General features: G+C 41.5%; 1 protein-coding gene across 1 annotated transcript in view; it reads left to right on the forward strand.

Annotated features, from left to right (window-relative positions):
- The first annotated feature begins 482 nt into the window (after positions 1–482).
- Positions 483–15,306, forward strand: part of DICER1 (dicer 1, ribonuclease type III) — a 42,724-nt gene continuing 27,900 nt past the window's right edge. The window contains exons 1-9 of the mRNA XM_004681590.2: positions 483–548; positions 1,489–1,589; positions 4,835–5,022; positions 5,639–5,801; positions 6,750–6,880; positions 7,802–7,936; positions 8,319–8,479; positions 10,235–10,403; positions 11,856–12,328. Of these exons, the coding sequence (XP_004681647.1) occupies positions 4,876–5,022; positions 5,639–5,801; positions 6,750–6,880; positions 7,802–7,936; positions 8,319–8,479; positions 10,235–10,403; positions 11,856–12,328 (1,379 nt within the window). The 5' untranslated portion in view covers positions 483–548; positions 1,489–1,589; positions 4,835–4,875. The remainder of the gene's footprint in view (positions 549–1,488; positions 1,590–4,834; positions 5,023–5,638; positions 5,802–6,749; positions 6,881–7,801; positions 7,937–8,318; positions 8,480–10,234; positions 10,404–11,855; positions 12,329–15,306) is intronic.

Raw genomic sequence — 15,306 nt, forward strand, 5'->3', positions numbered from 1 at the left:
TGCATTCAATTTAACGTGATTACCAGCTTCTTATTTTGGCTATGATATTTCTGGGAAAATGATGAACATGGTTAGAAAAGATGTAGAGGGCCACATCCTGGCCCCACAGGTGTGCTGGTGGCCGATCACTTGGTGCGGGCGCCTGGGAACAGCCTGGTGCGAGCGGGCCCCGGGCCTGACCTGCGTGGCCCCTCCCAGGTGTGCGGCTGCTCTGAAAGTGCGTTTACTGGTGGAAAATGTTAACGTAACACCACGTGGTTATGCCATAAACCAATTTATTTGTCTACTGGGAGTCAAGAAAGTTACATGTGTTGGAGAGATGTCCTTTAAAATTAGTAACTATTATGTTCCAATAACATTGAAAACTTTAAAAAGTTGTTAGTCTGAATGCAGTTAGATATATGGGAGAAGTCGTGTTGTTAACATTTTCTAACGGTTTAAAAAATGAGTTATGTGTCCTAAAATATTCTCTGATTGCTTTTAGGTTACCTAGGGAATGAATTAATACAGACTTGGAAACTGAAAGAACTTAGAGTCAGCATTTTGAGGTAAATATGTACATACGATAGCATTAAGGTTTCTGCATTCTTTTGTTAACTTATTAGCAAAACAAGTATGTGTGTGCAATGAGAAAGTTTAAATGTCCTCAGACAAGGCGAGCTGACCTGGGCTAGCTAGCAAAGAGGCCGCTGCCATTTGCTCTTTTTGAGCTTAGATGATGGAGGCATTTTTACTTAGTTAATGAGAAGGCCTGAAACCTGGTGTTAAACCCAACAGAAATCACCTTGCACTTTGTACTTTCTTAGTTTTTGGTTTATAATTGAGCTTAGGACAATTACCCTAAAATTTAAATTTCTCCACAACATTGCCATAACTGAATTGTGCTTATCAATTTGTTTCATTCATAAACACATTATTTAAGAGTCCATAGTGTAGATTTAACTTCTTTAAGTTCGTGTTTTTTTCAATTTAATTCTGAGAAATTGAAATTGCTGATAGATTTCATACATGTGTTAAGACTTACCAATAGGTGATTTGATTTTTCAGTCAAATACCTCTTCTGGTAACCTTTATGCTGTTTTGTACGTAAGAATTTTGGAAATAGCTCATACAGCTTTTTTCCCATTTCATTGTCTGAAAAAATGCTAAAAAAAAAGCACATTTAGTTTTTTTCCCCCCATTTCCTTGTCACTGTCTTTAGGATTTATTTTCTCTGTTTGATTTTCCTGTACTTATTTTGAAATTATCTCAAACTTCCCTTCCCTTCCCTCTGCCAGGCCAGCCATGGTCGCAGTGCATTGCCTTGTTCTTTGTTTTAGAATATGACTTAGTACTTAAAATAACTCAGACGTCTTTTATTGAAAGTTTAATGAAAAATAATGGTCTTTTATTTAAATCTCCTTATCAATAGGGCTCTCTTGTATTTCTGATTTGTATTCCGTGTACATACAGGAATCTTAAACTTGGCTATTTTTGCATTTGTTTTAGAGCAGAAGCTTGGGCATGCTGTGATTTTCCAATAAACTGCTATCACAATGTCAAAATGCAGTTCAGACAACAGCACCACAGAGGTCTCAAACATTAAAACGGTAAATCTGTGATTTATCAGATATTGAAAGAGGAAAAGAGTTTGTGTGTTCTAAGCAAATACTATATGGAAACTCTGAAATAGCCTCGCCAGCCCCATGAGTGCAGATTGTTTGCTCCAAAATTTTAAGTCTTTAATTGAGAAACCAACTCATGAAGTCACTTTGCTGCTTCTGGTAAAGCAGTTGGCGGGTCAGTTTGTGCGTGGAGCCACAGAACTCTGACGCGCCGTAGGGTTCAGAGCTTTTCATTAAGGCCCTGTTAAATGAAAAAAATCTGTTTAAACATGCCAAAGAAAGTAAAAATTGGCCAAAATAGCTTTCCCTGTTTTCACATTATTGGATTACCTGTTGAATATTTTAATCTTGGATTTGCTTTCCGTAACTAGGAAGAGAATTAACCATCTATATTAAATGGCTGAAAATGAGATAACTGTGATCTTATGGAAAACAAAAGGAGATTGCTGTTTCCTTTTTTTTTTTGCCAGTCCTGTTTCCATACCCACCCTTAAGGGCAAGTTGGAAGGGGGCCGTGTTTGTTTTCAGACCAGATGGAAGCGGCCTGGAGCTGTCTGATTCTGTTCTGTATGATTCGTGCAGGCATCCCTAGTTCTGGTTCAGGCTGTAGATGCGTATTTCCATGTTAGAGTGCCTTGTCTTTAGAGCAAAGAATGAGACATGTATCTTGTTTTTAAGGACAGGAATGCCACGGAATAATTGGGGGTGTCTGTAATGTGTCTAGTGAATATTTGCAGAATGATAGGAATTATAAAAGGCAAGTGGAAGCTTTTGGTAGGTTTTTATGTTGCTCAGATGGACATTGTTTTCATTCAACAAACCTGCATTATTTGTTTGCCTTGTCCTATGAGTGGTTTGGGACAGTGCACAAATATGTATTGGACGGAGCTTTCATACTCCAGGAAATCCTAGCCTAATTGGTCCTTTTTATTTGGGAAAAATTTCAAAGTCATAGAAAACTTGCAAAAATAAATGTAGGGCAAAGAGAATGTGCCTTACTCACTTTGCACTCTCTGTATATCTGTACAGTTTATTTTTCTGAACTATTTGAGAATAAGTTGCATATATCATGGCCCTTTACCCCTAAATACTTCAGCATATAGTTCCTCAGACTGAAAATAAAAATGCCATTAGGTAGTCAGTGCCATAGGGCATTGGCAGCCTGAGGGAGCTTAGCAGTGCTGCTGTTCACACAGCCTGGGCGCCCCGCGGCGCTGGGCCTGCCTGGCCTTGCTCTGCAGCCCAGGGCTCTGTTAAGGTCTGTTGCTGCATTGAGTTGTCATGTTTCATTCTAGTCTTCTTTACACCGGAACATTTTCACTGTTTGGGGTTTATGATATGATGTTTTTGAAGAATACTGTGCCCCCTTTTAAAACTTTGAACAGTATCTTCATTTTTTAAGACTTTTTCTGGAGTTATTTATTTATTATTTTATATGAAACGAAGTGGTGGCGTGGTGATGGCTAGAGAGGAGCATGCTGCTAGTTCCTGGCTGATCATGGTCTGGACACGGAGGCTTAGACAGCTGCTGTCCTTCTCTTTCCTTCATTATTCCCACTCACCAGCAGGATTTAGACTTTTTCCCTGGTCTCTTCTGCTGTGTCTTTGATTGGCTTTGGGTTAGCATTGGGGTGAGTGAAAAGTGGGAGCGGGCTAACTGAAATATCCTGGACTGCAGGCAGGGGTGGGGAGTGAAGTGGAGCGTGTCGCGGGAGTGGTGGCCACGTGGAGGCGCCGGTAGGTCCCAGCCTCGGCCTTAGGGTGACCTGAAGTGACCTGCTGGGTCGAGGGATCAGGAAAAACAGGCTGCCACATTGGGTTCCCGCCAGCTTACTCGATTCAGAAGCCTGGTGATGAAGCCGAGGGCCTGAGGTGCCAGCATCCTGCCTGACTGGGAGGAACACTGGCGCCGTGTCAGAGAGGCACGGTTATTCCTTGTGAAGAATGTGGTTCTGTTTGACCCAGGAAAACAGCGGCTTGCTAGTTTTCCTAAAGTGCTCTGGAATTCTTTGCCTGTTCTCACCCTCTGAGGAGGAACAGGAGAGCGGTATGTCTGACCCCCACACGTGCCTGGCTCTCGCGGCTGTGTGCCCTGCACCACCTGCCTGATGTTGAATTCTTGCCCAGTGACTTAACCTCTGAAATTAGGGTTTGGTTGGTGTCTATGCAGAGAAGAGGTGCTGCACTTCAGACTTCAGCTGCGACAGCTCACATTGCTGCGTTGCATTTGCCCTGTCAGGAGAGTCAGGACTTCCGTTAAGGCACAGATGGGGCCTTTCTTTCCCCAGTTTTATAGAGTGATAATGAGCACACCAAAGCTTAGAGGTAGAAGATACCCTTCTCTGGGGCAAGTAAGTTCTGCTGAAGGTCGGAATGTGATGATGGACATTAACACAGAGATTTGTCCCCCTAATTCTCTAATAAGAAAGACTGAATTTTAATCTTAATATTTACAAAAATCACATTTACCTTTGCAGAGGAATCCTGTGAGAAAGCTTTCATTTTACAGAATGGTGTACTTCATTTTAATTTATCTAGGACATACATAATTTTAAAGATACAGGTTTGTGTAATTGATCAGCCTGCAGCTGTCAAGTTTTCAGTTGAGAAAAGATCTTTTGTGCTTATGGTCTTTTCATAAAATAACAGTATTGGCAGGCACCTGAGTCTTAAGGACAGGCATAGTACCAGATGCCTTCCATACACTGTCTCATTATTTTGCCTATAATAGCATTTATGTTATAATAACAACAGAAATTTACAAAGAAAGTTTAATAATTTACATACATGCAGACTTTAAAAAACACCCTATTAACTAACATTTTTAAGGTGTACTATGGACGTTGTTCTGTATCAGTAGATCTGGATCTGTATTATCTTAATGAATCTGCGTATTCCATTATGTAGCTACATCATAATTTGTTTAGTGTATTCATTCCTTTTTTCTTACTCTTAAGTAATCATGCTACAATAAATATTTGTGTACTTATACTTTTGTGAAGTTGTCTCTTTTAGACAAGTTTCTATATATAGATTTGCTGGCTTGAAGACTGTAGAATGCTTGACTTTTAACACGATCCCCTTAGATCAAAAAATAAAGCTGAAACAATTACAGGAAGGGTTTGAAAACGCCTGTAGGAATGATATTCTGATGTTTCTCTTACTTCTTTGCTTTCTTTGGTTTTTAACCCTGCATGGTTATGTAATGGTCTTCTTTTTCCCTTTTGTAGTAAGCTGTGCTAGAACAAAAATGCAATGAAAGAAACACTGGATGAATGAAAAGCCCTGCTTTGCAACCCTCAGCATGGCAGGCCTGCAGCTCATGACCCCTGCTTCCTCACCAATGGGTCCTTTCTTTGGACTGCCATGGCAACAAGAAGCAATTCATGATAACATTTACACGCCAAGAAAATATCAGGTACTAATGAGAACACTAATACTGGAGTGTTTTTCACTAAAATGGAATAAATTAGCATATAGTTGACACAACTTATATAAAACTCATTTACCATTTTAAGCTTTCCTCTTCTGATTAATTTTCTCATTCCAAACACTTTTGTTCTTAATAGTCCTTTTCTTTTCTAACATCTGCTGGGTAACTGATTTGGTCGTTTTATTTGTCAAGTGCCTTATTTTTTTTCCCCCCTCTGAAAACCTCACTGGTCCTTAATATGCACTTGAGTGGTCTGTCCTCTTGAGCTGGGTAGGAAATGAGATGGCTTGCTCAAACATAACCTGCAGAAGCATGGTTACTGTAAAGTCAGTTATTCATAGTTCTAGAGAAATACTGTCTTTGCAAAAACAATTCTTAAGAAATTGTAAATGCCATTTCAACAAGTGTCACAGCACAGTCATATTTAATAAGCATCCTAACATCTCCAATTATGCTTATATAAAGCTGTAGAAAGTAAGTCTTTGGACAAATTCATTGGAGGAAGATTTTAGAAAATATTGAAATTTCCTGAATTAAAACAAAATCCAATTTTGTACTTAGGTAAGGAAGTGTGTAATCTTTTTTCCCACTGTATTTCTAGGTTGAACTGCTTGAAGCAGCTCTGGATCATAATACCATAGTCTGTTTAAACACCGGCTCAGGGAAGATGTTTATCGCAGTACTACTCACGAAAGAGCTGTCCTATCAGATCAGGGGAGACTTCAACAGCAATGGAAAAAGGACAGTGTTCTTGGTCAACTCTGGTAATAAAAAGTTACTTTATCAAATAGTGTGGAGGAAATTGGATGAGGCTTTGGTTGAGCTGACTTTCTCAGGGATATTGTTAGATCACTGAAAGTGAAGAGAGTTTGACAGATGATGTGTGATTGAATCTCTGTAGCCAAAATGCTTTGTCTGATTTCTTTATAATGTTTTTTCTCAAATGTTAGCTGTTTTATTTCATACATGTTAAACTTTAGTTTTTCTCTTAAATGCAATTACTTTTAATTCTGATTCTACATTTTTGGGGACTGAATTACTTTGGGAACATAACGTCATCCAACTAGTTAAATTATTTATTTTCTTAATGTTTTAGCTTCACAGTGTCAGAAGGTACTTGGTTATGAGATGACTGCTTTTCAGTCTGTGATTAACTGTACTGCTCATGTAAAATTAGATGTGTCTTAATAGATACTAAGAGTCAAAGACTTTTGTTATGTATTTATACTGGTTACTTATTAGAATAAAAAGTGTAAAGTGTGAATCTAAGCTGCAGAGGGTACTAATGGAACTATGTCATTCTGCACCTGTTTTTTTAGGTTATGTTCGTGTGTGATAGTTTCATGTGCTTTAAATGCATGTTAGAACTGTCCTATTTCTTGGCAAAGCAATCTGATTTTATTAATGAAAATAGGGGCTGATGTGTGTTGGTTGCCATTCTGGCCTAGAAGTTACTGGGCTCTTGGGTTGGAGAAGAGCAGCTGTAACGGGGGAAGGCGGCACAAGACTTTCCTGTGGGGTGTGCCAGAGGCTGGGCAGTGCATCTAGGAGTGCATTTCAGAAGGCCACCTTGGAACTAGGACTTTTAATGTAGTTCTTAAAAAATTGGTGATTAAGTTTAATATTTAATAGGTAGGGTTCCCTTAACTGTCTTAATCAAGGGCCAATGAGAAAGATTTTTCATATTTACATGGAATTGTATTTCTGATCAGCAAACCAGGTTGCTCAACAAGTGTCGGCTGTCAGGACTCACTCAGATCTCAAGGTCGGGGAATACTCAAACCTTGAAGTAAATGCATCTTGGACAAAAGACAGATGGAATCAAGAGTTTGCTAAGCACCAGGTAAGACTCTGAGCAACTTTGCTTTCTGTGCTCCCTGCGAGCCCCTGATCTGGTGCATGAGGTGGCCTGTAGTCTTGGCTGTCTGAGTCAGGCTCGAGGCCTCTGTTTTCTTGTGTGTGCAGCCTGGAAGCTTGGCCCTCATCCTGTGCTCCCTTACCCTGGCTCATCTAAACCGTATGAGCCTTGTTTCTTTTACTTCATAGGGAAGAAACAGCTCTGTAGTGTGCTCTAGCTTTCTGGAAAACATATTCCTGTGACCTCCTTCCATCCTGCTGATAACTTCTTTTCAAAAGATTTACTCTTGAGTTAAATGTCTTAAAACTAGGGAAATTTCTTGGTTGAGATGTCCGTGGTTTGATGGAAACCTCCCCTAATTTCGTGTTTCCGTGTAGAGCTAGCCTTTGTGTGTGGTGTTGAAGATCGTAAAGAGGTTGGGGGGCAGTGCTTCCTGACTCAGCATAAGTATCACAGTTGACTGGTATATCTCACATGTTGGGTGAAGTCCTCATTAATCAAACACTGAAATGTCCATAGGCTAAGTTATAAAAAATACTTAGTCTGCGTCTTCCAGAAAACCTTGTACATTCAACAAAAGAACAAGATAGAAAGTATGAATTGATTTAATTAATAAGTCTCACAGTCGAAATCTTGCTGTAGGACCCCAAACACCTGAAGTAGATTTACCATGAAAACATCTTGATTATTGAAATTTTTTCTTAAATCTTGTTCCATGTTTTCCTAATTCTTCTTCTTTGTCCCAAAGTGAGTTTGCATCTAGACAGAATTTTTGTTTTCGTTTTGATTAATACATTTCTTACTTCTCACCTGTGATGCAGTAGCTTCATTATCTGACTTCCTGGCAGCGAACCAAGGTGGGTATATGGGGACATTTGTGTGACACTGATGTCCATTTTGTTTTAGGTTCTTGTTATGACTTGCTCCGTCGCTTTGAACGCTTTGAAAAATGGTTACCTATCACTGTCGGACATTAACCTTTTGGTGTTTGATGAGTGTCATCTTGCGATCCTAGACCATCCTTACCGAGAAATTATGAAGGCAAGTGTCTAGATTTTTGTCAGTTCTAATTCTGTTCAACATAGGGTATGTGCCATATTTTTGCATGTTAAAAGCAGTTACCAATTTTAGGATCTTGGTTCCAGTGTATGAATGAGTGAACATTAATGCTGACTTAAATCTATAATCTGTAACATTAACTGTATAATAGGAGTTCTTAATAAATTATCATAATTTGAAAACAGTATAAATGTATTACATCATCTGTCAGTGTATCTAAATTTTATAAAAACTGTAGTTTAAATAAGCTGCAGTTACTCTCTGGTAAATGTGGGTAGCATTTTTCATCTTTTAGTCATTCTGACTGAATATGTTATAACCTTGCCATGATGAAGTCCTTTCTGTCCGTACTTTATTACATTAGCTCTGTGAAGATTGTCCATCCTGTCCTCGTATTTTGGGACTAACTGCTTCCATTTTAAATGGGAAATGTGATCCAGAGGAATTGGAAGAAAAGATTCAGAAACTGGAGAAAATTCTGAAGAGCAATGCTGAAACTGCAACTGACCTGGTGGTCTTAGACAGGTGTGTACTCGGCTGACTGGTCTTTTGCCAGACAGCTGTCGCGAAGCGCAGATGGCCAGTGTAGCTTGTAGCCCCGGCAGTCAGAGCCTGTTCACGCAGACACATGTCTCTGCAGGGGAATGAACATGACCACTGGTTATTTACCTGTTTTTAGAGAGATGTAGAGAGAGGCGCTGCGGTTCAGAGAGGACGCTGCATGTGCTGGCCTTTCCTGTCTCTGCCGGTGACAAGGACAGGGGCCGTGGGCAGTAAAGTGTGTCCCTTGCGCAATCACCATGTGTGCTTTGTTGTTCTCACCCAAAATGTCCTACATAGTGCTATAAAAACATGGATTTACTTAGAGGATTCAGGATTTTAAAGTCCGCTACTAATAAATGCCAGCGCTCTGTAGCGTTGATTGACTTCTAGGCTTATATCTGAAAAGGTGGTTATGATATGAGTTTCATTAAATACAAACAGTTGATGGAAGGAAATCCATATAAATTAGTAGGAAAGTGGGTTTTTAAATAAATGTAACTATTTCATATTAAAATGTCCTTATGCCCTTACTAAATGCAGTTTTTTACAAGGCTAAAGATTACCAAATGATAGCCTTTGAAGAGTTTGGTAGAGAAGACCGACCTGGGTTTAAATATTGGTCCTACAGTTGTAAGCTGTGTGACCTCCAGTACATTGATTAAAATCCTCTGACTTACAGAATGGCACTGACCTTGGTTTCAGGAGATTTCTTTGATGCTCAGTTGCATGGAAAACACTTTGCATTGTGCCTGCCATTTAGTCGAAATTTGGGAAGCATTCTCTGTGGAATGAGAAGAAAGGATAATATTTCAGATTCCTGGGTCTTCAGTGACAAAGTACCGCCGACCCCATCAAATGACATGTGCTGCCTCTGATTGCCCTGCGCCCTGGTGTCCGCTGGCCCCATGAACTGGCACGGGCTGTATCTTACTGCCCTGCGCACTGTGTCTGTGGCGCAGAGCAAAGGCTGCGCCGTGCGGCTGCTGGCCTGAGGCAGGTCTGCGCAAGTGGAGCGCTGGTGCTCGGGTGAAACGCTCCCTCGCTGGCTAGGCTTGGCGTTCCTTGGTTCTCTCAGTGTGACTCTGCTAATTATGCCTTCTGATTTGGGGTGAAAATATGCTATTTAAGTATGTATTTGCTACATCTCTTTTCCCTAATTAATCATTGCATGTGCTTTTGAGACTATCAGGTGCCATCTGGTCATTATATTTTATGAACGATCCAAGGAATGATAACAGAATTGGTTGAATATTGCCAGGAACTTTCCTTATGAGGTCATATTAGAACTACTTTAAATATAAGATTGATATTTGCAAATGCTAGAAGTTTCAAGTAGTATGAAAAAAGCTACATTGTATGATATAGCTACCTTTCTGTGATGTCAACCCTGTTTCTGCTCTGAGAAGTTACCTTTACTGAGTTTCTTACATTCTGACCAGTGTTATTCCTCTTTCTGACTGGGGCCTGTGGGGGCAAATCTAACTTAAACAAACAAAAAAGCCAGATAATGTTAAAATTGCAAATTCTTTGACTCTGATTCCTTCGTTCTCTGAGATTTGACAATCAAACACAGTCCAGGCATATGTAAGTACAAAGTTAGGGAGGCTTGTTGCCTGCCTGAACCCCAAGTAGCATGATGAGCCAAAAATAGGGGTGAGAGGAGGGGTTAGGTATAGAACATCAGAACACTATAGGGAATCTATTGTGCTTTTAACACATTTGTTTTTGATCTTAAAGATACACTTCTCAGCCATATGAGATTGTGGTAGATTGTGGACCATTTACTGATAGAAGTGGACTTTATGATAGACTGCTGAAGGAATTAGAAGAAGCACTTAATTTTATCAATGACTGTAACATACCTGTGCATTCAAAAGAAAGAGATTCTACTTTAATTTCTAAACAGGTAAGCATTTACCAAGTAGATACAAGATGCATAATAAAAGACCTATGTTTATTTTTCATTTTTATATTGAAATGAAAATGAAAATACTTCTAATTTTATTTTTTTTTAATAAAAGGTTTATTTACTTATAAATACAGAACTGGGGAATAGGCCAGAGGTGAGGGGTGTGAGAGGATTCACCAGAGACAGAGTGGAGGGCAGAACAGGCAGATCTACTGAAATACACTTCTGAGGGGAGCAATGGGCGAGCCAGGAGAGGTCTGCCATGCCATGTGGGTCACCTCTCTGGCTGGGGATCGAATTCATGCAGCAGTGGCTTCTGTAGCTTCATAGTGCTGTGCTTGAACCCATTGCGCCACCAGGAAGGGCCCTATGGATATTTTTCATGAATATGTACATTGGAATGAATTGACTGATACCTGACAGTAGTCATATAATTAAGCATAGACTTCCCTGATTTAAGGTCGGAGTTAAAATTCATACCTTGGTTATTTAGGTTTAAGGAGTGAGTCCCAGTTTTTTTCTCTGTTGGATGAGTTAGTCCTGCTCAAAGCCTTGACTCAAAAGTTCTTTCTTTCTCTTCGAGTGTGGACTGGGTCAGCTCCCTTTGTCCCCGAGAGACAGAGCTCTGAGACAACATCCCTTGGAACGTTGGGCCTCAGAGCACGAACCCAACCCAGAGGCACCAGAGTGTCCCTGGCACTTGCTCAGAATGAAGATCGTGGGCCCTGCCCTTGCTCTGCTGAGCCAGAAGCTCCGGGGTCGGGTTCAGCTTCTGAGTGCTGACGAGCCTCTGCCTGTCTGATGTGTGAAGGCGTGAGAGCCACTGTGCCTGGGACAGCTTGCTGCCATTTGTGAATGTTGCCACTCTCTGGAATCTGAGTCTTAAACTTTCTCCTGCATATTTTTTTCTGAAGCTACAGTGGTCAGACTTCTCTCAGCCCTTGAATTCCCATTAAGTCCATGTGAACCCAGTATGGTTCCTTGGTTACAGTATGGCTGTAGGTTTCATTCTACACTGAGTTAGGGGTCTAAGGAGTGGCACTCTGGATGTGGACCCAATTCAAGGGAAATTATTTTGTTCTTTTTTGATAACTAAGGTGAAATTACTGTGCTACATAATTCCTTGAATCATTTTTCTAGAAGTAAATGATTCATTTCTAACCACATCTAAAATTCGGTTTTACCACCCAATTACAATTGCATCTTTTAATTTTTGATTTTTGATAATTTTCATGGGGCCGGGGTGGGGTGGACTTTTTGGCACATAAAGTTTGAAAAAGTGGAGCTTGTGAAGAGCACTGGTTTGTTCCCCAACCCTGGGTGCATATTAGTGGCACATTTACTTTGAAGGGGCAGTTTGAAGATCACATAAATCCCAGATAAGCCCCTTGTGAAAGTGCCATATGAATACTTTGAGCATTTGACTCTTTTTTTTTTTTTTTTTTGTAGATACTATCAGACTGCCGTGCGGTATTGGTAGTTCTGGGACCCTGGTGTGCAGATAAAGTAGCTGGAATGATGGTAAGAGAGCTCCAGAAATACATCAAGCATGAACAGGAGGAGCTGCACAGGAAATTCCTTTTGTTTACAGACACTTTCCTAAGGAAAATCCATGCACTGTGTGAAGAGCACTTCTCGCCTGCCTCACTTGACCTGAAATTTGTAACTCCTAAAGTCATAAAACTGCTTGAAATCTTACGCAAATATAAACCGTATGAGCGACAGCAGTTTGAAAGCGTTGAGTGGTATAACAATAGGAATCAGGATAATTATGTGTCTTGGAGTGATTCTGAGGATGATGATGAGGATGAAGAAATTGAAGAAAAAGAGAAGCCAGAGACAAATTTTCCTTCTCCATTTACCAACATTTTGTGTGGAATTATTTTTGTGGAGAGAAGATACACAGCAGTTGTCTTAAACAGGTAAATCTGCAAGGTAAACCTCTTTCCCTCGTAGGAGAGGCCCTTTGGTTTGTGAAGTGGCTGCCGAGCAGTGTCCAGAGGGAGGTGAGCAAAGGTGCCTTCAGTGCACCACTGCACTGGGTGGCGGCCACGTGCTCATATGCCTTGTAGCTCTCCTGGGGGCCGGATTTGACATGACTGAGAATTGTTCTGAAAGATGCTGATCTACTCCAGTCCATCAAAAAAGAAAGCAAATACAGAGAAATGGCGTTCCACTGAAGCATGCTTTGTTGTTCGGTTCAGTTCAGGTGTTTATTCACCTTTGAGTTTGGGGTGTTGTGCAGGCATTTCACGCCAGGCTTCCTTCTTGCGGTAGTCGCAGGTAGCTTTTGTCTGGGTATGGCTCTGTCTCAGTTTTTAATGTTAGTTTTGTTTCCTTGACAAGTATTGATTCAGATTTGCAAGTTTACAGTGAAAAAAGTTTGTAACAGTTGGATTTGCAATTTGGAGTGGCCCATCAAGTGCATAATAGACATTTCAGAGAAAAAAGCCTTAGGGAAAAATTCTGAGATAGTGGCAAAGTGAACCAAAATTGAGTGTGGGTCTCCACCCCACCCTCGTTAGAGAGTTCTTTCTGCGACTGTGCATTTAGGTAAGGACATGCACTTCAGAGTTGTGGCAGATGGTCATTTTATGCGTGTGCTTTTGGTTTGTGGATTGATGTGTTTTACTGTGTGTCCCCTCCCCCACAAAGGAGTCTTGTACTTCAGACAGTACTTTTTCTATAAGATTCATTAATTGGCCAAAGCTGGTCCCTAAGAGCCTTCTCAACAAGTAGTGATCTCTGAGGAGAAATTAAGCTTTGTTTCCTGTGGTAATTTGGGATTTTTTTTTTCTAAACTGCTTCTGACTGTTTTGGGATGTTGAAGACTCACTGGAGCAAGGAGAAATTGGACTCTGGGGCCGTCATCTGGCAGCTTCCAGTCTGGTAATTCTCACAGTCATTGGGCCTGATCCGCAGGATGAATGCAAAGTAAAATAACTTCAGGTAGTGAGTTACATTGGAATCAGAAGTTTAAGATTGAAAAGAGACTTCACTGAGTGTCTAATCCAGCCCACTTATTTTTATAAAAATAAGGGCCTCGGGAAGAGAAGTGATTTTCTCTGAGTTAAATTGCTAGTCAATAGTGGAGACAGTTCTAGAATCTTGATATACTGCCTTCTAGGTTCCACCTCTTTGTGTAATCATAATGCCCCTGGCATCGCTGAGCACTGTAAAGCCAGTGCTTACAGTAGGAAACCTAGGAAGCCTGCCAGGAGACAGGCGGGGAGAGCACCGCGGAGTTACTGCTCAAGTGGGGTGGTGTGAAGGCGGGGAGAGCACCGCGGAGTTACTGCTCCAGTGGGGTGGTGTGAGGGCGGGGAGAGCACCGCGGAGTTACTGCTCGAGTGGGGTGGTGTGAGGGGCAGCGGCGTCTCACTCGCCAGCTGGCGCACGTAGACTCCCTGCCCCCGACAGGGTGATATGAGAATTAAATACATTTTCTGGGCTTGGGGAAAAGAAATGAGGGACTATTTTCTTCTTTCCTCTGTTCTCTGTGGTTTTTAAATGTAGACAGGTAGAATATTTCATTGCAGAAATACTAGTCTGTAAGGCTTATCAAAAATCAGTTACTTCCTATTGACTTTGAGGATCAGATTAATTGTGATCAACTTTCATAAAATGTGGCTGGAATTTAGTGTTGGTTGATGAATAAGAGAGGCTTGAGGGTCGACTTTATGGGCGGCTAATTAAATATACAATAGAGGTCTTGTTCCAGTAAGCTTTTTAATAAGCTTAGAAAAATTTCCTGAAATCCAGATTCTTTCCTTCCATCAATTTAATGGGAGGAAAAACCCTGTTTCAGTGAATAGTTTCATGGGAGTTTTAGCTATTGTAATACTCAGGCAGTTTTCTACTCTCCCAATTAAAAAAATAAATCACAGCTATGTCTGTGCAGTGTGCGTGTGTATATGGCCTTAGTTCTTATGTCTTATTACCTAGGTTTTATATTTATAACTTTATGTATATGTTTACTATTTAAAGCACTCCTTGAGGGAGGATGAGGAGAGTTAAGAATCAGTCAGTGAGCTCCCAAAATAAAGTCACAGAAAATGGCTTCTGGTCCAGCGCTCTCTTCCTGCCCAACTTACTCGTGTTGTGAGGCGCTGGCATCTGACAAACCTGAGCGCACGTTCTCGCTCCCTGCCCCACGCCCTGTCTCCCAGTAATTGTCCAGGAGCAACTTCAGCCTACAAAGCAGTCCCGGCGCCCAGTGCTTCCCCTCGGCCCGGCCCCTCCCCACTCCCCGTGTGCCCGGCCTCTCGCACTGCGCATGGGTGCGTGACCTCGGCAGTGTCAGTCGTCACCACTTGGTGATGACAGTGTACGCCAGATTTCCTTTCACCTTGTTTTATTTTTTGGAAGTAAGACATCAAGCCTAGTTTCTGTTTGGAGGGAGGATTCCAAGCCCGTTCTTGGACAGGAGCGTATCTGCTCGCGCGCATCATCAGAACCCTTCCAGGGGAGAACATGTCTCTCTCGTCCTGCCCAGAAACACTGATTGAATCCTGCATCCCTGTGGATTCCTGCTTGCTTTGGGCTCTTGGCCTGACACCGGGCTATCTTGTTGCTTACTGCGTGCTGGTGGCGGCGGGACCTCTGCGCGCTCTGATGTGTCTCCTCACTCACGGCTTCTGCCCAGGCTCCGGGCTCGCTACGTTTTCCCTGCTCCGGCCTCGGGAGCGGCGTTTTCTGTAAAGCCTCTTGGCCCCTCTTATCTCTGGCTTGTATTGGGCATATATTTTGTGAAAGTTACTTAATTTTTTTAAAGCCTCGGCATCTTTGGTCTCTGAGGCGGCAGTTGTGCTTCATTAATAACTCAGTTACCAATAAACGACTGCGTATAGAAAATAGCGGCTTTGGCCCTCCCTGGTGGCGCAGCGGGTTAAAGCGCAGC

Source organism: Condylura cristata, unplaced genomic scaffold (genome assembly GCF_000260355.1).
Source record: "Condylura cristata isolate star-nosed mole 26May11 unplaced genomic scaffold, ConCri1.0 scaffold00013, whole genome shotgun sequence".
NCBI lineage: Eukaryota > Metazoa > Chordata > Mammalia > Eulipotyphla > Talpidae > Condylura > Condylura cristata.